This window comes from Hesperophylax consimilis, chromosome 29, assembly GCF_061612785.1.
Source record: "Hesperophylax consimilis isolate HC1 chromosome 29, BYU_Hcon_1.0, whole genome shotgun sequence".
NCBI classification, from domain to species: domain Eukaryota; kingdom Metazoa; phylum Arthropoda; class Insecta; order Trichoptera; family Limnephilidae; genus Hesperophylax; species Hesperophylax consimilis.
The window spans coordinates 1711214-1739074 of record NC_142864.1 but is presented as its reverse complement, the minus strand read 5'-3'; the positions used below and the strand labels follow the sequence as shown (position 1 = coordinate 1739074).

The 27861-nt window shown below is 34.8% G+C and overlaps 1 protein-coding gene across 1 annotated transcript in view; it reads left to right on the top strand.

Annotated features, from left to right (window-relative positions):
* Positions 1-27861, top strand: part of LOC149409760 (uncharacterized) — a 59470-nt gene that overhangs the window by 14310 nt on the left and 17299 nt on the right. Inside the window, exons 3-4 of the mRNA XM_089649063.1 lie at positions 9528-9748; positions 11031-11173. Coding sequence (XP_089505189.1) covers positions 9528-9748; positions 11031-11173 — 364 coding nt within the window. The remainder of the gene's footprint in view (positions 1-9527; positions 9749-11030; positions 11174-27861) is intronic.

The following is a 27861-nucleotide window of genomic DNA, read 5'->3' as shown; positions in this document are numbered from 1 at the left end:
TTTCCACAAGAAAAAAGAGTGAAATTTGGAATCATTTTTCTGCGGCCACAAAAATTGTCAGATGTGTTATTTTTAAATTACAATAATCTGTATCAATACAATTGAAAAAAATTCTTTAAATTAAGTTTAAAAAAATCAATTGGTGAATGGAATCAAAATATAGAACAATGAAAATAAACTTAAATCTATTTTAAATTAATTCTGTCCCAAATAAGTGTAATAATAATATAAAAATTGTGTTGTGAAACAAAATACTTCGGTGTGAGAATAATAGCTAAACGTCGTTCATGTAAGTACTCAATGCCAACATTACTTTTTTACGATTATTTCGATATCAATGATTAACTGAAAATAAACCATGAACATAATATAACTCTTCCTTGTTCCTGTTATAATAAACTAAATAAGTGCCGACACAACAACTAAAATGTTATGCAAGCGGGAATACCAGTATTATTATGTCGTATATATGATCAATCCGGTCAGTACGTCAGTAGTGACCCGCGAGCCGTGAGATCCGTTGAACGATGTATGCGGATCTTCGTTCGCGAACGGGTGAGTCGGCTCTTCGGGTCTGGCGGGTCACCTGCTCACCGGCTCACCGTTCGCGAACGAGTGAAGCGGGTCACCGGCTCACCGGCTCTTCGTTCGCGAACGAGTGAAGCGGGTCACCGGGTCACCGGCTCACCGTTCCCGAACGGGTGAGTCACTACCGATCCGCGAACGAGTGAGCGGCTGATTTGGGAACCGGATCTTACGGATCGGTGTAAAGATCCGGTTCACTGAGCCGACTCGTTCGCGAACGACTCACTTCTACATTCAACGCAATGAAAGTTTTGATTGCGCAAGGTTACTCTCAGGTTATTAAAGACTTTAACATTATTTTAAAGTTTGGTATTACGTTGTTCGCTTTGTGTTTGAGTATATTGAACTTTTCATCGTGTCTACAAAGAAGAGGAAGTTAAGTGAAGAAAATCGTACATTCAATGCGAAATGGGAGTTAGACTACTTTATCTCCAACAATAACAATAAAATTCAGTGTTTGATTTGTATGCAAGTTTTATCTGTAAGTAAAGAATATAATGTTAAGCGACACTATACTTCTTTACATGAAGAAAAGTATAAAAAACATGTCGGTGAAGCAAGAAAAGTTATGGTGGCTGAGTACAAAAAAAAACTAATACAGCAAACAAGTATGTTTTCAAAAGTAAGTACTGAGAATGAACAAAGCTTGGCTGCCTCATATGAAGTTTCATTACAATTAGCCAGAGCAAAAAAACCATTTAGTGATGGAGTTTTAATAAAAAAATGCGCAGTTGAAATGGCTAAACGCTTTATGCAGCCGAAATTAGCGGAAAAGTTTGAATCTGTTGCATTATCTCATCAAACGGTGGCGCGACGAATAGAGGACATGGGTAATTATATTACAAAAAAATATGTGATTACTTTGTAGATTGCGAATACTATTCAAGAGAAAGGGTAGACTACGTGGGCCACTGTTAAAGGCAACATAAAGGAAAAAAAATGTTTCAGTATACAAGAATACACTACTATAAATTCCTGTATGCGTATTATGTACATGAACGCTAGAAGCATCAGAAACAAAATAGACGAAATCGAAGAAACCCTCAAAAACATTACACAAACAGTACATATTCTCGTGATTACGGAAACCTGGCTACGTAAAGGAGAGGAAACTTTTTTCAATATTGCTGACTATTCTGGAATCTTTGCTTCCCGCGAGATGGACCGAGGAGGAGGGGTCGCCATCTACATGCATAATACACTCAACAGTAAGAAGATCGAAAAATGCTGCAGCGAAAATACCTTTCTAGGAATTACAGTCACGTCAAAAAGTATTAAACCTCTAAATTTGTATGTTTTTTACCGTAGGCCGAACTCAAATATAACAGATTTCTTTGAATCTTTCGAAATAATATTAAACAATAACAAACAAGACACATTACTTTTTGGAGATTTCAATATCGATATCTCAAAAGACACTGATACTACACGAAGATATATTCACACCTTGAAATCATATAACTTTTATCTATGTAACACAATGTTTCCCACAAGGGTAACTAATAACACTAGCTCGTTGATAGATCACATCATTACAAATAGGACAAATGTTTCCGGCACAATTTCAAACATTGATGATCCCCTTAGTGACCACAATATACTTATATTGGATTATGAAAATTCCTTGAAAAACCTTCCCAATAACAGATCCGCAATAAACCTCACAAATGCTTACAAAATAAATTATCAAAAATTAAATACTTCACTTAAAACTTGTAAATTTGATCATTCGTCTGATGATGTAAACAAAAATTATAATAATTTCGCTGACTATCTCCAGAATGCTATAAATTCAAGCAAAACAAAAGTAAAAACAAATACAGGCGACAAAAGACTGAACAATACTCCATGGTTTAATGCTGAACTTGATACACTTATTAAAAAACGAAATAGTATATTTAAACTTTGGAAACAAAATCAAGAAAGTATTCCTTTGACAATAGAAAAAAATAAAGCTCGTAATACTGTCACCAACTATAGAAGATACATTAAATCTAAATATTATACGAAATTGATTAATGAAAACATTAATAAGCCACAACGAACATGGAAAACAATCAATTCCATTCTATCAAATAGCTCGCGAAACCCAACAATAGCTTGTAAATCTCTAGTCATAAATGACAAAGAAGTAAAGGGACCAAAAGAGATTGCAACTGCATTTAACACATTTTTTCTCTCAGTTGGGGAAAGTTTAGCATCAGTCATAAAATCTTCAAAAACTGATGTAAATACGATCTACACGGAACCTCAAGCAAAACAATCTTTTAACATGATCAGGACAAATAAAAAGGAAATCTTACGGATCATATCTAACCTTAAGTCTAAAGCAGCAGCTGGTTCCGATGGTGTAACCTCTCTCCTTCTCAAAAACTGCAAGGGTGAACTGGTGGATGACCTCGTTCACTTAATAAATCTCTCTCTATCAAAGGGTATATTTCCAGATAAACTAAAAATTGCAAAAATTATTCCTGTACATAAAGATGAATGTAAAAAAAATGTCCAAAATTATCGTCCAATCTCTATACTTCCAGCTATCTCTAAAATTTTTGAAAGTGTCATTAAAGAAAGACTATTGAAATATCTCGAACACAACAAAATTCTCACGTCAAAACAATATGGTTTCAGACGACGATCTAACACTAAATGTGCAGCCTTCGATTTTATATCAAATCTGCAGAAACATATAGATGACGGTGATTTTACGGCGGCAATATTTATTGATCTAAAGAAGGCGTTTGACACGGTGGATCATAACGTATTGATCGAAAAACTGAAGCATTTGGGTATTGTTGGTACACCTCTGGAGCTTTTCCGATCTTATTTATCAAATCGCTTTTCGGCAGTAGAATTTGGAGGAGAAATGAGTGAATTAGGTAAAATAACATGTGGAGTACCACAGGGATCAATTCTTGGACCGTTGCTATTCCTAATCTACGTGAATGACATAACAAAGTGGGGTATTAAAGGAACTATACAACTTTATGCTGACGATACGGTAATTTTTTACAATAAACTGAACCTAGCGGAGCTTGAAACGGAGATGAATGCTGATATTTCCCATCTCACAAACTGGTTGAGAATAAACAAACTAACTCTTAACGTAAAAAAAACCCATTATATTCTTTTCGGTAACAAGAAAAATTTCAGCCTCGATATTAAAATTGGAGACAACTGCCTCGAAAAGAAAATGAACACAAAATATTTGGGTCTGATCGTAGATTCCCAACTCACGTGGGATCTCCATATAAATCATATAAAAGAGAAAATTACCCCTATAACTGGTGTACTATATAGGCTTCAAGGGTTACTACCCATTCCTTTACTAACTTCAGTATACTATGCCATGGTACATTCACACCTTTCCTATCTCTGCTGTATCTGGGGTTTTGCCTCAAAGAAATTGATAGCTGACCTGCAGGTGGCTCAAAACCGAGCTCTCAGAAATGTGTTTGAACTTCCATGGGACACTCATGTTAGGGACATCTATTCAGTTTCTGGTATCCTTCCAATTACAATCCTTCCTAAATATGAAATTACAAGCACCATCCTACAAATTACCCAAAAATCAACTCACACCAACATCAAGCCACTTTACAATCAAGACATCCACAACCACAATACTCGAAATAACAATAAAATCCGCATTCCTCAAACACACACTACAAAATATGGGTTAAAATCACTGAACTATATTGCCTATACACTATATAATTCGCTTCCAGATATGTACAAACACATCCACCACAATAAAAAATTGCAAAGCAATGCTTTAAAAGAATATTTTTTAACTACATTTAAAAATGAAAATATGTAACTGTGTTGTCATTTCTTGTTGTATCTTATCCATGTTTTTTTTTCTTTCTGTACTTGTTTTCTATTGTTGTTTGTTCTACTTAAAGTGTCATTATTTTAATTTTTAATTTTTATGCTGTATTGAATGTGAAACTTATATTTGATATCAAAATACCGTTGTAAAATTGTTCCTACTACCTCCTACATATGAATTGTAAGTTCCTCCTGTCCTAAAATGAGTTCTGTTACTCATCGGGATTGCTCTAGCAAGAAATAAACACAATAAAAAAAAATAAAAAAAAATATGTTTGGATGAAAGTACCGACCAGACCGATGTCAGTCAATTAATAATCTTTATACGTTGCATTTCCAAAGATTTTACAGTCACGGAAGAAATGCTGGATTTAATACCATTTCATGGAACAACTAAAGGCAGTGATATATTTGAAGCGGTTAACAAAACTATAGTAGAATATGGAGGATTTCGTAAGTGTTCTTGTATTGTGACCGATGGGGCAAAAGCTATGACCGGGACAGTGACAGGATTCGCGGGACTTCTAACACAAAATGGCATTGATTGCCCGTTGTTGCATTGTATTATACATCAGGAAGCCTTGTGTGGAAAATCTTTGCGTCAAATGAATGCTATGAAAGTTGTTATAAGGATAACCAATTTGATTAGAGGTGGAAACAGGCAGAGGCGGCCCGTGACTGTAATTACCAGCAGTGCATTTCACTTTTAAAATGTACCTAGTCTGTAATTTAGGTGGAGCAAATTAATGAATGGGAACACCTACTGCAATTCATTCTATCTTCTAAGTTATATTTGTAAAATAACTGATTAAATAATACAAAAATACAAAATTATCTCGAAAATAAAGGACACTCAATTCATCGTTGAAAATATAGCGAAACCGTTTGATTTCACCGCGAACGAGTTCCAATGTGTTAATGTTGTTGCGTTAACATTGAACATTAGTATTTCTAAGCGAATCCATTCCAAACGCATTGGATTACGCATGATCAAAGTGATGCAAAATTCACTCGCCGTCAAAGCACTTCGATAATGCACGGATGGGTTATGTATCTGCACTGCTCTAACACGTAATTTGACGTCAAGAGTGTAATCTGTCTCGCTCATGTCACCGTTTCGGCTACTTCGGGCTGTCTCGATACCGCCCGATGCTGTTTTAGTAGTATGGTAAAAGTTGGTTCTGTGCATATCTGGGTATGCACGACCGCTTGCTCTTGTGCGGGATTTTTTTACTAGAAGATAGCTCAAATAATGACCCGACGGGAATTACGAATTTCTTACATCGATCACTGGGGCACAGATGTCTTTGTAATTTATTATATGGAGATTGAAGACAAGCAGTGCAATGCACAAATGCACGTACCAAGGAACCGCCTCTGGAAACAGGGCTTTGACACATAGAAAATTTAGAGACTTTTTAAGTGAAATCGATGCAAACTATGGAGATTTACTATTGCATTCGGAAATCAGATGGCTAAGTGCTGGCCAGTGCTTGCAACGCTTTTTCGCCTTAAGAAAAGAAATACCTTTATTTCTAAAAAATGAGATATCATCTGACACTTCTGAACTACAAGATAAAATGCGAGATCCTCAGTTTCTGGCTGATCTTGCGTTTTTAACTGATATGACGCAACACCTGAATGAATTAAATTTAAAATTGCAAGGTAAAAACCTCAATATAGCCAACATGTACGGAAATGTGAATGGATTCAGAAGTAAACTGAAATTGTTCAAAACGTCTCTACAACAAAATGATTTTTCTTTTTTTTCAAGTTGTAAAGAACATTAGGTATTTAGAGATGAAAAATTTTGAAGAATGTAATTTTTTGGACCACCTCAAATACATGGACGAAATAATCGTCGAATTTGAGCGGCGTTTTGCAGATTTAAAAAAAAATTGAGAGTGATATAGCTCTCTTTACTCATCCATTAACGATCGCAGTTGCGAGTGTGAAGATTGATTATCAATTGGAACTGTGTGATCTGCAATCAGACCCCTTTTACAAGGGCAGAACAGAAACAGGAATTGATTTTTTTAAGCTCCTCGCTGAACGTTTCCCGAAACTGACGAATTTCGGGCAAAAAATGGGCTCGATGATGGGCAGTACCTACCTTTGTGAAAGTGCATATTCAACAATGAAGTTTATTAAATCGAAATACAGGTCTTCATTGACAGATACTTCACTTAAACATGCACTGCGCCTAGCTACCACTAGTATTGAGGTTGATGTTGACAGAATTGTAAAAGACAAATTAATGAAAAAGTAGATAATAAAATAACGATATTACGTATTATTACCAGTATTTTATTTTTATAAATATTTTGCGGCCCACCAATGTATTTAGTCTTTTTTATTGGCCCTGGGTCCCATCTAGTTTGGACACCCCTGGACTAGATGATCATTTGTGGTAAAGTGTGTGGAAGGGTTTAGTTTTTCCTGTGGGGAAGATTTAACCCGGAAATTAAGTCAAACAATAAGAAAATAATATTAACAAAAAGTAATTTAAGAACTATTTAAGTACATATGCAGTAAGTAAATATGGATTATATAAGTAAATATCAAAACAGGGCTTCCACACGGATTTATGATATAAGACAACATGGGTGAACCAAAATCATTACTCTCAGCTAGTACAGAGATTTTGACCATTTTCTTGAATGAATTTAATGTACCTATAGTTTTTATATTTTCAAACTCCTTTGTCCGAAGGATGTTCTGGTATACACCGGCTGATACATAGAAGAACCCAATCTAGTGTTGCGCACTTGTTGAGATCTTTTGGCAGAAATAATGTTGTTACGTATTCTATTACACATTAAGTGAACTGTAAAACCAAATTTATAATAACTAATACGATAATTAGAAGCTCATTCAATTGGTTCTGAATATCACGGGTATTTGTAATTTTGGTATTTGCATGTGAATGATACGACGACGAAACTAAGGTGGCACCTTCTTGTTGTACGACACGAATTCGACTGCATTTGCGACAATTAGTGCAACATAAGTCTTCATAATCTCCAATGTGGGTAGGGCTGTTTTTAGGAAAGGAGATGAATAGTATAGGAAAAATAGTAGGTAATATTCAAAATGGCTGTTTCAATACTAAACAAATGTTGTGGAAAAATTTACAGAAAGCCTGTATTATGTACAACTTCCTTACTGTCATAATTTTGCTTTCACTATATAATAACTTTGATGGATACATAAAACTTATCTTATACATTATTTAAAAAAAAAAAATTTTTGCGCAACATTCAAAGGCTCTAGGGTAGTCTTGTTACAAGAACCCCAACAGACAACATTATACGAAAGCATTGATTGAACAAGAGCATAATAATAAACAGTTTTTAATTTAACTTTGTTCAATATGTTTCTTAGATTTTTGAAAATGTGGGCTAGCCTTCTTATTTTGTTTATTAATATAGTAATGAAATTGTTCCCTTTAAAAATTTTATCAATAATTAAAGACACAACAAAATAGTCACATACAAAAACGAGCAATGAAAATAGGCTTACAAAAAAGGACAAAGCCAATACACTAAATATTTTACTATAACCATAAGCAGACCAATCAATAGATTCAATCTGGATTGTAGTAGCCATATTAATCAAAATAAATGTAAATATATAAATAATAATAAAATAGAAATTGGTAAATCGGGATGTAAAAATGGCTAAAATAAAATTAATCAATTAAAATTTGAACAATCAATTATAATTTTAACGGAGTGGTTATTATTTTGCATCATTTTGCTTCTGAAATAGATGCTCCTCTTTGTAATTGAACTGACTCTAAAGGTCATAAAAATAATTTGTGTTTATTAACGATTTCCAGCGATTCTGGAATTACCAAAATGTTTTTTTAAGAGAAACCTACAAGCTAAAAATATTTTTATTCTTGGTATACCTTATATTGTAGATAATAGGCATTAAAATCGCTTGACAAACCGAGTCTAGAAACGTTCGATTTCAAGCAAAAAACTGGTTTTGTATTTATTTTGTAAATAATTTTATAAGAAAGAAAACAAGTTAATTAAGTGAAACTGTCACAGATAATCTTAGCTATAGTACTGTATTTTTTAAATTTGTTTCGCGTAAAGACGCGTTCATACATTCCTATGGAAAAAAATTCTTTTAGTAGTTTGTACATTTGTATTTTTTACTGAGTAATTTATTTATTTTATTTATATTCTACTCAAGCGAAACGATAGGAAAACCTTCAATTTATCTAAAGCATATTTTTTGGTATTCATAATGTAAACCAATTCGTTATAAAGATTAAGGCTGGCCGCATACATACGTTTTCCGTATTCGATTTCCGAATTCGTTTTCCGTATTCGGAATTCCATGAGACTAGCGCAAACGTTCGTTTTTCTTCATTCGGAATGTATAAACGTCAGAACCAGTGTTGCCAACAAGGGCGATATATCGCCATTTAGGCAACTCAGAGCGAGAATCGGCGCCGAAAAAAAATCTAAAAGGCGACTGGTCGCCAATTAAGCTACTTCAAAAACATCCATTTTAAACATGTCCCGAAATTCTCTAGCCACCCCCCCCCCCCCCCCCCCATGAAATTTATTTTTCTGGGGACAAATTTTATATTTTCTTGAAATTCTCTAGCCACCCCCCCAAGAAATTTTTATTTTCACGTAAAAAAATCAATTTTAAACATGTCCCACCTAACAGCAAATTCGGCTACTTTACGCTACCTTATGTATGAGAAACGGCGATATTAGGTCAAGACCCGTTGGCAACACTGAATTACTGACAGGAAATTTCCGAACGTTTGCGTCGACACAAACAAAATGTATGCAAGAGCTGCGTTCCACATGACGTCATTAAGTTTTTTCCATTCGGTTTCTCCGAACGCGCCGGCTTGCATTCGGAACGTGCGTAAGGAATTTGTTCCGTTCGGAACTAAAACGAACGTGTGCGGCAGTTAATGTATTTTCTACTGATTCCGTGCATTCGGATGTCCGAATACGGAAAACGAATTAGTAAATCGAATACGGAAAACGTATGTATGCGGCCAGCCTAATCAAAATAGTGATTTAGCATTAAGCTTCGCCTTAAGATCTATTTTAGCATTTGTTTGTATTGCATTCCAGGTTTGCGGCCAATTCGGGAAATGCATAAATACGTTTGGCTCATACATCTGCGAGTGCAGTAACGGCCTCACTTATTCTCCAGCGTCCCAGCAGCGCTGTGTTGATATAGACGAGTGCCTGCCCAACGGTGGGCTGGGGAACTGCCAACAAAAATGTGTTAACATTTGGGGAACTTATCACTGCGCATGCCACAGTGGTTTCAAATTGACCAGCGACGGCAGGTAAATAGACAATATTTTGTTTACGTCTAACAGAAGTCAAGTTTTACTATTTATTAGGGCACTGTTAGTTCATCTGGGAAAAATGAGAAGTCTGTGTTGTCGGCCTCCCGTGAAATTATCTGGGAAATTTACGCATCCATATGCGTCTCCCTTTAATATATGCTACTGCATTCTTCCACCCTAGTACCTACATCAGTGACATAGCAAGTCTGTTAAGAAAACCTGTGCAGTGTACACGCTAATTATTCCCTCAGTGCGTTTAATTTGAGTCGATTACCAGCAGTGTCCCTTAAGGCCATAATATCGATCTAAAAAACCGGGGATAATAATAATAATAATAATAATAATAATTGGATAATTTGTAGAGCGCCGTTTTTGTGAAAAATCACCTCAAGGGCGCTGTACAATTTATTTCCTAGGATCTACATTTGTTATTTAGAAATGATACCAAAACATACTTACCTGGCAAGTCACTTCCAACAAACACACTTATATTAAAAAGTTTATGCTTATAAAAGATAGAACTGCACGCAGAGGACACTATATCAAAAAACACTGGTCGTCGCATGATCTTAAGTCTGCTATAGTTTTTATTTTAATTTAAATGTATTTTAACTGTCTTAAAAGCCTACAAATTGTTAGTTGTTATCATTTTTATTTATTTATTTTTAATTATTATTTTTATTTATTTTATTTTATTTTTAGTATTTTTTACATTTTGTTAATTTAAATTTAAATTGCCGTCAACTGTGAAAGTGGAGGTTTCTGAAATTATGGATACGACTGTCTGAAAAGGTGCGTTTTAAGTTTAGACCTAAATTCTGTCGAGTCTGCAATCATTCTCAAATCATGTGGCAGTCCATTCCAGGCTTTAGGTCCTGACACGGCAAAAGCACGCTCACCGAACTTAGTATCTGGTGTGCGCTTTGGTTCCTTCAACCTTCCGATAGCTGATGACGTTGCTGACCTAAGGGTTGACTGTCGGGAGTTGGAATCTTCTGGAATACACAATTCTGATAAATAAGCCGGAGCCATTCCGTTAAGTGACTTAAATACCATCCAGCATACCTTGAACTGGATTCTTTCAGGACATCTGAGCCAGTGCAGATTTTAAGTCAGAATAAGTTCCTCCTTTAATCCTTTTCCAATTCTAACTGTTAACCACAGCCACCCCGGTGTCAAATATTATTACAGTTCACAATAAAACCACAAAGTGATTCGCATACTTATTTTCGAAGATGTGCGATTTTTGTGACACCGAGTGTATATTTGTTTTTTCCAGAACTTGCCTCGATATCGATGAGTGCAGCGAGGATGAGATGCATGTCCGCATGTGCCCTGGTCTGTGTGTGAATACCGTTGGGAGCTACCGATGTGTCTGTCCCAAAGGATACCGCATGGGGGATGACAAACGCACCTGTATTGGTAAGACATCATTTTTTATGCATTTTGCTAACTCTACTGCTAATGCTAACTTTCTAAAATGGTTCTATCACCCGCCCCTCACCCCTCCCCTAAGGTGTAACCAACCCCCAACCCCAAGTGAATGCTATGGTTTACTTGATCTTGTTGATCATCGAAATATTTCGATTGATTTTCATGGACAAATCGATTCTGTCAAAAATCATAACACAGTCCGAGACAATCATTTTGAAACGTCTTCGAACAATATATATTATGAATTAAACGTCATATGAAACGCTTTAAAATTCGTAGTCATTCACATAATTATAATTGTACTGGACACCTACGCCAGTGACATCGACTGTAAATGCCGGTTTCCTCTGGGGGGTACCTTGGGTAAGGATTTGCAAAGAAACACAACTTGCGAAAGTCGTCATATCTAAACAGAAATATGAAAAGGCATCACAGCGCCGAGAATTAATTACTAAATTCCCACAGTTTGTCGTGCTAGTAATTCATCCTTGAACTGGCAAAACCAGAAGGTAAACATTTCTGTTTTCTGATTTGTTTTGCCTGCTTTCAGTTGTTTAATTCAACAGCTTGAACAATCCAGTGATTTTGAGGTAACAAAGTAATCAAGTCGAATTTCGAGGATTGTTTCATTATTTAAGGGGGCTCGATAATGAGTAATAAATATGACTAGCAGTTAAAAACCCGCTCCGCTTCAACGGCACTTGCTTTGGCTTCGCCCATTTTAAGTGATATTAACAACAGTTACATTTAATAGATAGATATTAGGTCATTCACAGAGAGAGGGTGAGTATATATTGTTAAAACACGGAAGAGGAAGGAGTTAATGAATATTAACACGCTTAATTTACGCATAATAAGAATGACAGTTGTTTGAATAAATGCAATTTTACGTATTTGTGATGGATTATTTCAAATGAAACACTATTATTGACTACACGTCTACAACGGATATTAACTGTTATCGTATCTAATATAATTAGCTCGTAGGAGACTTGCAGTGCTTAAATATGTGTTACAACCGTCAATGTCTATAAGTTGAATCAATATCGTATGGTTTGTCACAGTCAAAGATAGTTATAACAAAGTTGACTTAAATAATAGATTATTACATATTGATTAACTGTACCCGTGTTTATGAATAAAAGGAGGGTAATTGTGCGATGAGATTAGCAGTCGGTTTAATTAAAATGTGTTAATTTTACTCCAACTGGTGGTAATTCTTTACCTACAACTATTACTGTATCTAATAAAGTTTAAAGTTAGATTATATATACACCTTCATCAGGCGAGTAAAAATCTTTATATAAAAGTAGATTATTACAACATAGCGCCCCTGAGGTGATATCTCACAAAAGCGGCGCTATGCAAATTGTCCAATAAATAAATAAATATAATGTTTACATGTTATGCCGTGTTACGCTAACTCCTTCTTTAGCCAACGTTTCGGACAGCATTGCAGTGTCCATCATCAGGGCAGATGTGTTATTTATGTGTTATATATGCCCTATTTATGTGTTATATATGCCCTGATGATGGACACTGCAATGCTGTCCGAAACGTTGGCTAAAGAAGGAGTTAGCGTAACACGGCATAACACCCCAAAAACAAATAACAAAAATACTTTTGGCCGTGAAAATCTTAAATCATATAATGTTTACATTTTATTTTGTACACACCGAAGTCAAAAATTAAATATAGATTGCAATTGGAAAGAAGAAGTGGAAGGAGGGGGGAGGGGTAAGAGTAGGCTGGGTTTATAATAATTAGGAATTACAATATCGTTAGACGGGAAAGACCAGTTAAGTGGGAAAATATTTAAAAGAGAGTTTATAAAAAAAATTCTCGTTAATTATATCTGCTTTTATATTAGCATGTTTCCTAATTTCTAAAATTTCTAAATTATTTATAGTGAAGTATTTTAAGACCTGAAAAAAAACAAATAGCATATAACCATAAAACAATATATTCATAAGACAAATAGCATTTAATAACGGTTATTATAATAAATTGAAGTTGAAAAACTAAATAAAAAAATTAAACCTATTTGCTCGGGCCAGTTATTGTTGCATAGTATTTGGTTCGAGTTGTTTCCCACCCGCGTTCCGCGCCTTGCACCTACATGCGTCAGTTGTTTTAGTAACCGCGCCGCAAGTGCAACCGCTTTTCGCATAACCTATCTTGAGTTATTAAAACCACCGCGCCGCGCTAAAAACGGCAAATGTTATACCGCAAATATCGCCGTGAAATAGTGCATAAAAATAGCAATCTATAACGCATTGAACCATTTCGCAAAATCCAATATCACTATTCCTTTTCCTTGACCTCTTCCAATACTAACAATTACCCCCACCGGTGATTACCGCAGTGCAGAGTGGAAAGGTGCCGACAGCTTGGAGATATTGGTAAGTCGATCAAACAATATCACAAAAAAACCGCAAATTACAGTCCATTCACGCCGCAACATTTGGTCCTATTCGAGCCGCATTATTTAAATTGAGAATTACATTTTGGTAATTCTAGAACCATATTTGTTCCTATTCAATCGCAAATCGCATTCATTTTGTGTAAGAATTCAGTTAGCAATACTCGCCCGCTATTTGAAATTACATGCCTAGGTATAGGTACTCTTTGATATTTTGGGTAATTAAATTATTTATCGATGTTGTTGTAGCAAATTTATTCGGTGCAAATCGCAAAGATATTCCAGCGTAATATATTCGTCTATGTATTAATGCCAACCTAAGTACGTACGTAAACATCGCTTGAGTTTATGGCACAATATATTTAATTATTTGGAAAATAACTTCTCCACTATAATTCGTCAGTACAAATTGTCGCCCAGTACACTTGTGTTTCTTGCGCATTATTTTATAAATAATTAAACTTTTAGTTTGCAAATAATTCTAAAAATGGAAGACAAACTAAAAAGACAATTAGTTTTACTAAAAGGTAAAAGAGATATTATTCTAAAAAGGGTTCAAAATTTAGTTTTGCTTGCAAATAATTTGCCAATTAATTTCGAAGCGTCACGCTCAGGTGAAGCATTTATGTCTGAATCTGAAAGTATTTTAGAAATTAAAAATAAATTTGAATTAATTATTGATCAAATTAACGAGAATACTCTTACGTCAGACCCGAATTCTGAACCAGATTATTCAAGCTGGGAACAGTTTGAAGAATTATACACACGTATTATTCGCGCACGAAATAATTTAAAACCAAATTTAGCTACAAAACCGCAAACATCTACATCTGCGTGTGCTGCTACGACTAATAATAATAATTTTATTAAGTTACCCGCTATAGAATTACCTACGTTTGATGGACGGATGGAAAATTGGCATATATTTTATGAAACATTCAAAACAAATGTTCATTTAAATTCACAACTATCTGATTCGCAACGCGTACAATATTTAATTGGAAAATTAACTGGAACCGCGAAAAATGTTACGTCAGGTTTAGTGCCAACTGGAGACACATATAAAATAATCTGGGATACGCTAGTCAATAAATATCAAGATAAGCGATCTCTTGCCACTTATTATCTGAATAACATATTTCATTCAAAAACCGTAGCTCACAACGCAAACAATCTGACAGTTTTTATAGAAAAATATTCAGCATCTATCGCCGCACTAAAACAATTGGGAATAGAAGACCTTTCGGATTTTATATTACTACAATGCGCTTTGCAGAAGTTAGAGTCGCAAACTGCACAAGCATTTGAGCTCTCAGTTCGAGAAATTGAGATTCCCACCTGCAAGCAATTGGTGTCGTTTGTGCAAGATCAGGTCAAAATTCTGCAACGAACTTCAACAACTCGTGGACCTAACACCGCCAACACACATTCAACCAGTTCCGGTGGAACTGGTCGCACAGCTCAACTCCGCACACATCATACTTACACAAGTACGCAATCAAAATGCCTTTATTGTCAAAATGAGAACCACACGCAACTGTACACTTGTACACAATTTTTAAAATTATCACCAAAGGAAAGGTTTTCCTTCGCAAAGGAAAAATCTTTGTGTTTTAATTGCTTGAGCCCGCAACATACATCTACAAAATGTAAATCAAAAGGCACTTGTCATAAGTGTCATGGCAAGCACCATACTTTTCTTCATTTTGATAAACCCAGTCAAGCAAACGCCTCCACATCCAATGGAGAAACTCAACCTAACGATGCAGAACCGCCGATATGTACTATGTCAGCAACCACGCGACAAGGGGCAACCACTGAAGTTCTTGCTACCGCCAAAGTTAACACTGTTGATCGAAACGGTGAAGAGAATACCGTCCGCTGTCTTCTAGACCCAGGCTCACAAAAGCATTATATAACTTCACAATGTTGTGAAAAATTAGGCCTGGCAGTCAGTTCAGGAACGCGCTTCGCAGTCCAGGGTTTAGGTGGCAAAACGCAATCAATAAGAGGAAGTGTCACATTGACAATTCAATCTAGGATTGATCCCTACTTCAAATACTCCATAACCGCTCTAGTTTTAGAAAAAATTACCGCTCATTTACCTACTTGCAAGGTGGACTTGACGTCATATAAATTTATAAATGTTCCGCTGGCAGACGACACCTGGGCAATACCAGGCCCAATCGATTTGCTAATTGGCGTCAGTCTGTTCTCTCAACTGTTGCTACCAAATAAGATAATCACCCCCGGTTTTCCAGTCGCGATTCAAACCACATTAGGTTATGTTTTTATGGGTGACGCCCCAGTAAATTCTCAACCAAACACCGCATTCACTTTCTGCGCTACGCACGAAATTGAGAACTTAATGCAAAAATTCTGGGAAATCGAAGATATTGGTTCGGAACCAGTTCACAGCCTCGAAGAAAAAGAAGCTGAAGACATATTTAAAGGCACCACAACTCGCCTCGAGGACGGTTCTTATGAAGTGGCTTTGCCATTCAAAAGCAACCCTTGTGACTTAGGTGATTCATTGCAAGCTGCGCAAAATCGGTTTTACTCACTAGAAAGAAAATTTAATCATCTGCCAGAACTAAAACCGCTTTATGATGAAGTAATAAGAGAACATATTCATAAAGGTTATCTGTCCCAGGTGGAAGCCTTACCGTCAGAAAACGCATACTACATCCCGCATCACGCAGTTAGGCGTGAAGATAAATTGACAACAAAGGTGAGAGTGGTTCTGGACGCAAGCGCAAAGACAAAAACTGGTTTATCTTTGAACGATATTTTACACACGGGACCAAGCCTACAGAATGATTTATTTTGCATTCTTCTGAATTTACGCCTTTTTCCTATCGCAATATCCGCAGACGTTCGTCAAATGTATTTATGTATAAATGTTCGCAAAGAAGATCGTCGTTATCAACGAATTTTATATAGATTCGATCCGCAAAAGCCGCTTCAGGCTTACCAATACAATCGCGTAACATTCGGTCTTAAATGTAGTCCGTTCTTAGCCCTTCGAGCAATCAAACAATTAATGTTAGATGAAGGCGCTCGCTTCCCTCTTGCAAGGGATATTATTAATAGAGATGTTTATGTGGGAAAATTTGAAAAAATAATGAAAAGCGCAACAACACCATCATATGCCCAGAAAGTATCAACAACCAAAGTTACTCCTCGAGAAGAAGAGAGATTCTCAATCATCATTTCGTCGACCAAAAATAATGCTAAAGCAGAAGAAATTGAAAAAATAATAAAAAAAGAAATAAATTTAAGTAACATAAAGATAGGAATAAATGGTTTGAGAAAAACAAAAGAAGAAAAAATAATAATATCATGCCCAAAAAAGGAATATGCAAATACCTTAACAGCCGAAATAAAAAAACTGAATACCGATTTGGTGGTAAATGAAATTCAAAAGAAAAGACCAAAAATAATAATAAAAGGATTAAAATCCAATCTTACTGAAGACGAAATAGTTTGCGGAATAATTACCCAGAATGAAGGAATTGAAGATGTTTACAAGGAAAGTGAAGACAACAAAATCACACTTATAACGGAGATAAAAAACACAAACATAAACGAAAAGCAGCGCCAATTCACTAGCTACATCATGGAAACCAGTGGCAAAATGCGAAAAAGTCTCCTTGCACTCGGTAAACTAAATATACAGTTTCAACGAGTAAAAATTGAAGATTGCGATCCATTAACTCAATGTTTTCATTGCTGTATGTTCATGCATACGGCTAAAAGATGCCTACACCGAACCAGCCCTCCAATTTGCCCACACTGCATGGGCGACCACATCCTTTCAAAATGTCCGGGAAGAGAAAAAACAGTACCAGCATGTGTAAACTGCACCAGACAAAATTCTAAATATGGAGAAAAAAACACCACGGACCACGCAGCCAACAGTATTAGGTGCAACTATAGAAACAAAATGCTGAAAATTGCGAGGGATCGCATCGATTACGACTAATGATGCATATCATTAATTACAAGTCTAACGAAAACCTAAATAAATTGCACAATATTTCAAAAAAATATTGCGAAAAGCCCTCCCGCAAAGTGTTAACACGCAGTGATAATATAAAAGTCAACACAAGTAATATTATAATTGCAAATGTGAAGTGTATTCCCAGCGCCAACATTATTGTTAATTTTTATTACTACCTCAAAATGAACGACTTTATAATAAACGCAATAGATAATTCATATAAAATAGACGTAAGGATTGTTGACACGGTAAATAATACAAACGATTTTATAGATATAAAACCTACAGCCAGCCTAATAATAATACACATGAACGTTAGATCTTTGGAAAAAAATTTCGAAGAATTTCTAATAACTATTAAACAATTAAATAGACTTGACTGTATAATATTATCAGAAATGCATTCATCGAGTGAAATTAATTATAATATACCGGGTTACTCGTACTATACAACAAAATATAAAACTAACAGAATTTGCGGCGTCGCCATATTTGTATCAAATATTTACGCTGTCACAAGTGTAAATGAAATAATGGTGAACAATGTCAATATATTAAACTTGGAGATAAATTTTATGAATTATTCATTTAATATCATTGCTATTTATCGGACACTTAAATTATTTAAATATGTTAGCAGAATTAAATTACATTTCATGTATAAATTCATGCATGAGATTCATAAGAGATTTTGTTACCAATTTATTTTTTGTTACCATTGTGTTTTTTTTTATTCTAATAATTTTGTTAATATTTATTTTCTTGCTGAAACTAATGTTTCACTCGGCGAACACTTTTTCTCCTCAAATACATTTTTTCCTACAATTATATTTCAACAATACAATAATGTCGAAATCAATTTTTTTTTTCTATACTCTTAAAACACTACCATGTCTGACTCATTATTTGAAGAGATAGACTCATCTTTTAATATTTCGGAAAATATTTGTCTAACTAGTGTTGAATGTAATAACACATTATTAGAAATAGATTCTCTAAAAGCATTAACAATCCTTCACCTAAATATTCGAAGTGTCTCGAAAAATTTTGATCATTTTACACTTGCATTAAATGAACTCACTCATAAACCGGATTGTATTGTGTTGTCTGAAGCCAGAATTAGCGGCTACTCAGGTACCTATAATTTACCTGGTTACAAATACTTTGTCACAACTTACAAAATAAATCAAAACAGCGGTATCATTGTTTTTGTAAAATCTATTCATGAGAATATTTCCGTTAATGAAATTCATATCGATCTTGTAAATTGTCTTCATATTCGAATTATTATAAAACACACGTTTTATGATATAATAGCATTATATAGAACACATAACTCGAGCATTAGTAATTTCACCGAGAATCTGAAATCTATTATAAATACTAATTGTTCTCAAAATGCATTTGTTGTAGGCGATGTTAATATTGATATATCTAACGAATTTGAAAATAATAGAAATAATGAAAAAACTGAATATATCAACACATTAACGGAACTAAATTTTAAACTATGTATAAAAAAATATACGAGAGAATTTCATGGACAAAGGCCATCATGCATAGATCATATCTGGTGTAATTCTAATGAAACTGAAAAAATAAAAACAATTATTTGGAAAAATAACATTACTGATCATCACACATGTATTGTAGCTTTTAAAACTGACAAAATAGATGTGAATAATTACTCCCGCAATAATTTCCCAAAAACTATTATTAATTACGAAAAATTACAACAAAACCTTAATATTGAAAATTGGGAAACTGTTCTATCCTCTAATAACACCGACTTATGTTCACTAAATTTTGAAGCAATCTTGAATAAGCACATCAAATCTTCCTCTTCCATTATAAAATACTCTCCAAAAACTAAATTTAAAAAATTAAAACCATGGATCACTCAAGGAATCATAATTTCAATTAGACATAAAGAAAAAAATTATAAAGAACATAAAAAGTTTCCAGAAAACTATAAACTATACGAATACTTTAAAAAATTCAGAAATAAACTATGCCACATTATTCGGAAAACCAAAGAAGATTTCTATAAAGAAAAAATCAATATTGCTGGCAACAATAATAAAAAGATATGGCAAACTATAAATGAAATTATCAATAAAAAACCAAAAAAATCTAACATAAACAAAATCACAGATATTGATAACAAACTTTACGATGTAAACACGGATCCAACGAAATGTGCAAATATTTTTAATAGTTATTTTGGGTCAGTTGGTGAAAGATTAGCACTCAAAATAAAAAACACTGATAATAATGAAAAATTATCACTTAAAATAAATAACACTGATAATAAAGATCTACAGTCACCATCCAATAATTGTAACAACTTGAGTCAATTTCAACGAACTAATGTTGATGAAATTAAACAAATTGTTAATGAATTAAAAGGTAATTCTTCCCCTGGTTTTGACAATATTTCTGTAGAAATACTTTAAAAAAATTCTGACTCACTCTGTAAACCATTGGCTCACATCATAAATACAAGTTTTGAAAATGGCAACTTTCCCTTTACCTACAAAAAAACTATTATTTCCCCAATTTTTAAATCTGGGGACCCCAATCTAAGTAGTAACTATAGGCCAATTTCTCTCACCTCAAACATTGCCAAAATATTTGAAAAAATTGTAAAAAAACAAATATTTAAATTTGTTAAAGAAAATAATATTTTAAATGCACATCAATATGGTTTTAGAGAAAATATGAGCACTCAAGATGCTATCGTTGACTTAACATCTGAAATTTATAAATCTTTAGATAATAAAAAAAATGCATTGGAACATTTGTCGACTTAAGAAAAGCATTTGATAGTATATCACACTCTAATCTTATCTCGAAACTAGCGAAAATTGGTATAACTAACAATGCTTTAACGTGGATTGAAAATTACCTTTTTAATAGAGAGCAATTTGTAAAGTTAAATGGCTCTCTGAGTGATTCGCAGACCACAAATTTTGGCATCCCGCAGGGAACTGTTCTAGGTCCAATTCTTTTCATCATTTATGTCAACGATATTTTTAATCTCTCAATTATGTCTAAACTTATTTCATACGCTGACGACACAGCAATTTTAACTGAGGGATTAACTTGGAATGAAACCCAAAGAACAGCAGAGTTAGATATAAACATACTAAAAAAATGGTTCGATAATAATTTGTTAACACTTAATACTGAAAAAACTTTTATAATACCTTTCACCATTAATAAAAATTCATTCCCTGATAATTTAAAGATAAGTATACACTCATGTAATTGTAATAGAATTTCAAATTTATGTAAACCTGACTGCTCTGTACTTACTGTTAAAACTAATGTAAAATATCTAGGTGTAATTATAGATAGTAACATAAAGTGGAAATTACAAATCAATGCAATAGTAGAAAGATTAAGAAAATTATTGTACATTTTTCTTAGAATACGAAACATACTAAATTTTAAATTATTAAGAACCATATATTTTTCACTAATTCAATCAGTATTACAATACGGAATTGTTGGTTGGGGTGGAGCATTCAAAACTTCTCTCTTACCTTTAGAAATCATCCAAAGAATATTAGTAAAAATAATTTTGAAAAAACCGTATGATTACCCCACAATTAGATTATTTCAAGAATTTAAAGTCCCTTCACTTCATATTATTTATAAAAAAATAACTCTTTTTCAAATACATAAAGATTGTTTCAACATTGACAACTTAATAACTTTTTCGAACAGCAATAGACAAAGTATTCTTGGCTCTATAACTATCCCGCGCTGTAACACCACCACAGCCCAACAATTTTATAAATATTTTGGTGTCAAATGGTTTAACCAATTACCTCTTAACTTAAGATTGGAAATGAATTACAAAAAATTCAAAAGCTCAATAAAAGCACTATATCAATAGCACATTAAAATCGTTTATACTTAAAAAGACAATATAATCTCTCAATTATTATTATATTGAAATCCTTTTCTCTTATTTCTTATTCTTATCTCTTTCTTTCTTTTACATCCTTTTCTCTTTTCTATTTGATAAAATTTTGTTACATATAAATTTTTTATTTTGTTATATTAAAAAATAAAAATTCTTTTCATTATCATTACACTCTCTGAAAAAATATGTTAAATTACTATTTACACGCGTTTCTCCGCCTTTTTAACACGAGCATTTGCTCTAAAAAAAGGTGTATCACGATGTACTGTAATAAAAAGAAAATAATCTTAATGTAATGTAATAACATGTAATTGTAAATTTAATATTAAATAAAAATTAAATATTATAAAAAAATAAATAAAAAAAAATGTAGACGACATCGCTAGCTCTGCTTTAAATGAGCAAGAAGCTATCCGCGCGGCTGAAGAGTTGATTGAGCTCTTCCAGTCAGGAGGTTTTCAACTCGCTAAGTGGGCATCCAATTCCAGCACAGTTTTAGAAAACGTTCCATTGGAACTTCGCCTGTCGCAAAGTGTAACTTTCGATAATGATGCATCGCTAAAAATCCTTGGGCTACGATGGCATCCTTCGGATGACATTTTCGCATTTGAAGTTACTCCAGACAATCGAACTTGTACGAAACGCAATATTTTATCATCTGTCGCTAGACTCTTTGACGTGATGGGTCTGGTAGCACCTATAATTGTACAAGCCAAACTTCTAATAAAGGAGCTGTGGAATTTGAAAATCGATTGGGACGAAATCCCACCCGCAAGGATATCACAACAGTGGCAGCAGTTCAACGTGGAATTGCCGTCAATATCGTCGATTCGTATTCCACGTCATATAGGAGTCACTGAAGGATGCACGTTAATACTTGTTGGATTTGCGGATGCAAGCGAAAAGGCATATGGAGGAGTGGTATACGCTCATGTGACCACTCCTGATAACCGAATTAAGGTTCAATTAGTTTGCGCAAAATCAAAGGTAGCACCGCTAAAAATCGTCTCCTTAGCACGCCTAGAATTATGCGCTGCATTAAGTTGGATTCATTCATCACCTCACCGCTGGCAAACCTTTGTTGCCAATCGCGTAGCAAAAATACACGAAAATTTAAACAGTTGTCATTTTTATCATGTCGCAGGTGCTGATAACCCTAGCGACTGCCTGTCAAGAGGTATGCTACCATCGCAATTGATAGCAAATGACATTTGGTGGAATGGTCCAAAATGGCTTTGCCAGCCGCATTTCGAGTGGCCTATTTCACCATTTAAGCACGCAAATTCAGAACAGTTACCGGAATTGAAACCCAATCAGTATGAACAGCCAACCACTTTTGGCTTGTGCTCTCGTGTAGCTGATACACCCGAAATGAAACCTAAAACCGATAATCGCCTCAAGACAATCGTGTCACCTTTATTATGCACATTGGCTTCTCGCATTCATTCGTGGTCGAAATTGATTCGAATTGTCATTTACGTGTTTCGCTTCATTAGGAAATTGCCGCGTAAATTTGAGTTAAGCCATATTGACATTGCAGAAACCGCTATTATAAAGGCAGTTCAGCAAGTACATTTTTCCGATGATATGAAGTCAGTGAACGATGGCAAGAAAGTACGGCAAGTTCTTGCTAAATTAAATCCATTTATTCAGGACGGTCTCCTAAGAGTAGGAGGCAGATTGAGAAACGCCGAACTCGAATTTGATAGTCGTCATCCTATTTTATTACCCGCTCATGATCATATAGTTGATTTAATAGTAGATTATTACCACACTAAGAACTTGCATACGGGACCCACCTTACTTATGTCTCTGTTGAGGCAAAGGTTTTGGATACTTTCTTCGCGCAATTTGATTCGGAAACGCGTGCATCAGTGCAATACATGCTTTAGAGTCAATCCCAAACCGCAATTCCCAATAATGGGAGATTTACCCGCTTGCCGCGTCCGCGAAGCTAAGGCCTTTCTGCACACGGGGGTCGACTACGCTGGGCCGCTTCAAATAATCCCGCATAGACGTCGGGGTGTTAGAAGCCAAAAGGCATACATTTGCTTATTTATCTGTCTGGTGACCCGCGCGGTTCACATTGAACTCGCTTCAGACCTCTCGACCGAAGTCTTTCTCAACGCGTTCAAACGTTTTCTATCCCGTCGAGGGCCTGTAAATGTAATGTATTCTGATAATGGGACAAATTTCGTAGGAGCATTTGAAGGCTTTATTCGAACTTTTAGAGTCACCGGACTACAAGAAAGAATTCTCAGAAAATTTGTTGGAAAACCGTATCGAGTGGAAGATGAATCCTCCACAAGCACCCCACTTCGGTGGGATCTGGGAGAGTAACATTAAGTGCATTAAATGTTACTTAAATAAAGTTGTGGGTACATCTCTTCTCACATACGAAGAGATGCAAACGGTTCTTCATCAGATTGAAGCTATTCTAAATTCACGCCCATTATCAGTGCTCAGCGTTACCGATGTTTCGGCTCCATTGCCTTTAACACCCGCGCATTTTTTAACGCTCACTCCATTACAATCTTTACCCGCTGCTGATTTGTCAGATGCGCCAGTAAATTTGCTGCAACGAAAACATCTTGTCGATCGTCTCGTCCAGACTTTCTGGAATCGATGGCGAATGGAGTATCTGAACACGCTGCAATCGCGTCAGAAATGGAATACAAATTCGAATCCAATAACGAAAGGCACCGTGGTAATAATTAAGAGTGACAATATCGCACCACTACAATGGCCTATTGGCGTAGTGGTAAACGTCCACCCCGGCGTAGATGGGGTGATCCGCGTTGCGGACGTTAAGACTAACTCCGGAACATATCGCAGGGCAGTCGTTAAACTCTGTCCCCTGCCTACACAATAACTTTAACGTTATCTTAGATTTAGTTAATTTAGAATTTAGTTCTACCGCGGGTTCAGTATTGTTTATTGAATCCTTTCATAACGTGTTTTTGTTTTTCTTTTTTTTTCTTTGTTGTATTAGTTACTTTGACCATTGGTCAAGGCGGGGGGCATGCTCGGGCCAGTTATTGTTGCATAGTATTTGGTTCGAGTTGTTTCCCGCCCGCGTTCCGCGCGTTTACCTACATCAAGTCAGTTGTTTAAGTAACCGCGCCGCAAGTGCAACCGCTTTCCGCATAACCTATATTGAGTTAAAACCCACCGCGCCGCGCTGTATAAGGCAAATGTTAAACCGCAAAGAACGCCGTGAAGAGTGCATAAAAATAGCAATATATAACGCATTGAACCATTTCGCAAAATCCAATATCACTATTCCCTTTCCTTGACCTCCTCCAATACTAACAATTACCCCCACCGGTGATTAAAGCAGAGCAAAGTGGAAGGTGCCGACAGTTTGGAGATATTGGTAAGTCGATCAAACAATATCACAAAATACCGCAATTACAGTCCATTCACGCCGCAACACTATTCATTCATTATTTAAAGATAAAAATAAACAATGGCGTAGAATTCTGTTTGTGGATAACGATACTTCTAAAATTATATATAAAAACAATCCTGGTACTATTCAACTGGCGTTTTATACTTTTTTTTATGTGACACCTCACAAGAGTGTCCCTGCCTGTGCAGTGCACAGACAGGGGAACTATGTCACCACCCGGTTGGGCAGCGTTGTGAGGCGGAGTAAGGTAGGGGCTGTAGGAAGGGATTTGTTAATGCGGGCCTTGAAGAGGCTCGGATTATAGGAGGGAGGAAAAACAGATGCCGGTAGCTCGTTCCACATACGAGCCGACTTACACAAAAACGAGTCGTAAAAACGGCCCGTTCTCATGAAGCCAACGTCAACCGTGAACGGGTACTAATAACAACGAAGAAATCTATTCTTAATAATAAAGATAGCAAAAATCAAACAAAAAAAATCAGGAGTTTAAAAACTCAATTGGGAGTATTGTAATTTCTTTTACAAAGGTAGAACCAATAGAAACTTTGAAGTCAGTACTAAAGAATATCTCAGGGCTCTAAATGGAAATAGTGAATCTGAGTTTGCAAATCATCTTTTGAATAATGATCACACTTTCGATAATTCATGTCTTAAAATACTTCACTCAGGATATTAATCATCGCAAATAAATAATTTTGAAATTTTAGAAATTAAAAAACATGTCAATATAAAATCAGATATAATTAATAAGCAAAAAAAATAAATAAATAATAATGAAAAATACTATTACAAAGTGATAAGTTTCCAGAAGAAATCTTCGTATTAAACGCTTGTTAATGGTCAAGTAGTCAAGTATTGTGAGCTGCATATTTAAATATTCGCGCCAGTCATTTGGTTCGTTTTTATACCGCCAGAGGTGCGCTCTGTCGGCCATCTATAGCCGTGCGTATCGGCCATATTGAAGGAAAGCGTGATTTTTTTATAAACGTCAAACATAATCACGTAACTGTGGATAATTTTCATTGTAATGTAATTAATCCAATGAATTATGGACTTTCTAAAACATATTTTCTTCGATATTATCTAAAAATTATATGAGCAAAAACGATGCTTTTGAAGAAATCTCGTATTTTTAAGAGGCGATGCTATTTTAGTATGAAATCGGGTCTTAATTTTCAAGTTAGCGGAATTTATCCGAAACATACTATTTAAATTTGACCAATCAGAGGGCCCAGACCGTCCAGACGCTAGGATAATAATATTATAGATAATAGCTAGGTTTATGAGCTCAAGAATAGTTCTTGCTTAAATAATGCAAACATGAAATAGAAATATATGTAGGTAAGGTTAAGATGTAAAATTATGATCAGGGGCGGCAGACAGACAGACGGTTGTATGGATTGATGTATTATACTAGATTAGCCTTGTCTAGTTAAATCCATTTTAAAAATGACACCACATAGCGTACGTCACAAATATGGAGATGAACTTAACAACCCAACTCTGTTTTAACTCCTTGTACAAACGTTCAAACTCGTAAGCGAAACTAAGGAACAGCGTTCATTTTGTTACCGAGTTGTTGTTGTAATTTGAATACAAAACCGTCACCAAAATAATTTTTTTTTGCTTAACCAGGTCTGAATCAGGTAAAGGACTAATAAATAACACAAAATGATTTTTATTTTCACATTTTAAGTTTTGGATTCTGTACACTACATATTGAACCAAAACGGGAAACGTACACATATTTACTATTGAGTAGAAGTTTTATGATTTACAAAATTATTTAAATAAAATAGTATATAATTATCAAAGAAAGCGTTTACTTTGTGGCTTGATACTTTAATCAAATGAAAAGTTTTTTTTTTTAACCGCTTAGGTTTATAAGACAGCATTATAAAAAACTAGTCTAGGTACTTATTAATAATTTATAAAATATAATATCAAAATAAAGCGAGAGAAATCATATTAGACGAGGACAGAGCTTCAGAGAGGGTGTGGTCGGGTGGGAAAAGGGAGGGTGGGGGTTACATGGTAATAATATCAATTTATTTATGCACATTAAATAAGCTTTTACATTTTTACATTGTGTTTGTCTCCTTTTTTAATATAGGCACAAATTTAGATATCTACGGAAAAAATTATGATTGTACCTTCCTTCCCAAGGATTGGAGTGAACCGCGCCAACAACCTTGCTTAATGCATGCCGATCGGACCGACATTTATTTCGTATATTAACTGCTGTAATGTCATACGATTTCAGAGAAATGCCTATTCGGTTTATTTTTGTAGTACCATTTTTGTGAAATTTATAGATGGTGCTTAATCAAAGCTAGACAATAACAACCAGTAATTAAAATAACCTATTTAAGATTAAGCAACGATACCTAATTTGTGGGTATATTACATTCTCTCCTCCACACAGAATGCTCAAAGATTATAAAGGACCTGTAGGAAATTGCAGTCTAAACGTTTGGGATGAAAATGATTTGAGCACAAATGGCTTCCTGATGATGGTACGGTCAACGTGTTCCGATATCGTGATAATTAATGTATTCGAAATTTACTAACAATTTAACAGGAAACCTGTTTATTAATTCGTTAAGGGCCTGCAATCCCTTTTTAAATAAATTAGAAAAACTCTGTTCCGACATCGTGATAATGAATGTATTGGAAATTTACTAAAAGTTCAACCAGAAACCTGTTCATTCGTTCGTTAAAGGCCTGCAATCCGCTTTTTTAAAATAAATTAGCATACACTCTTTTTTTCCGTATTTGTAAATATTTATTTACTTATTTTGTAAGATACAAACAGCTTTTATATAATATAAAATGATAAATATAAATATACAAGTTAACTGAAGTCAAGCCACAGAAGTTTCGTATGCTAAAATTCATTGGAAAT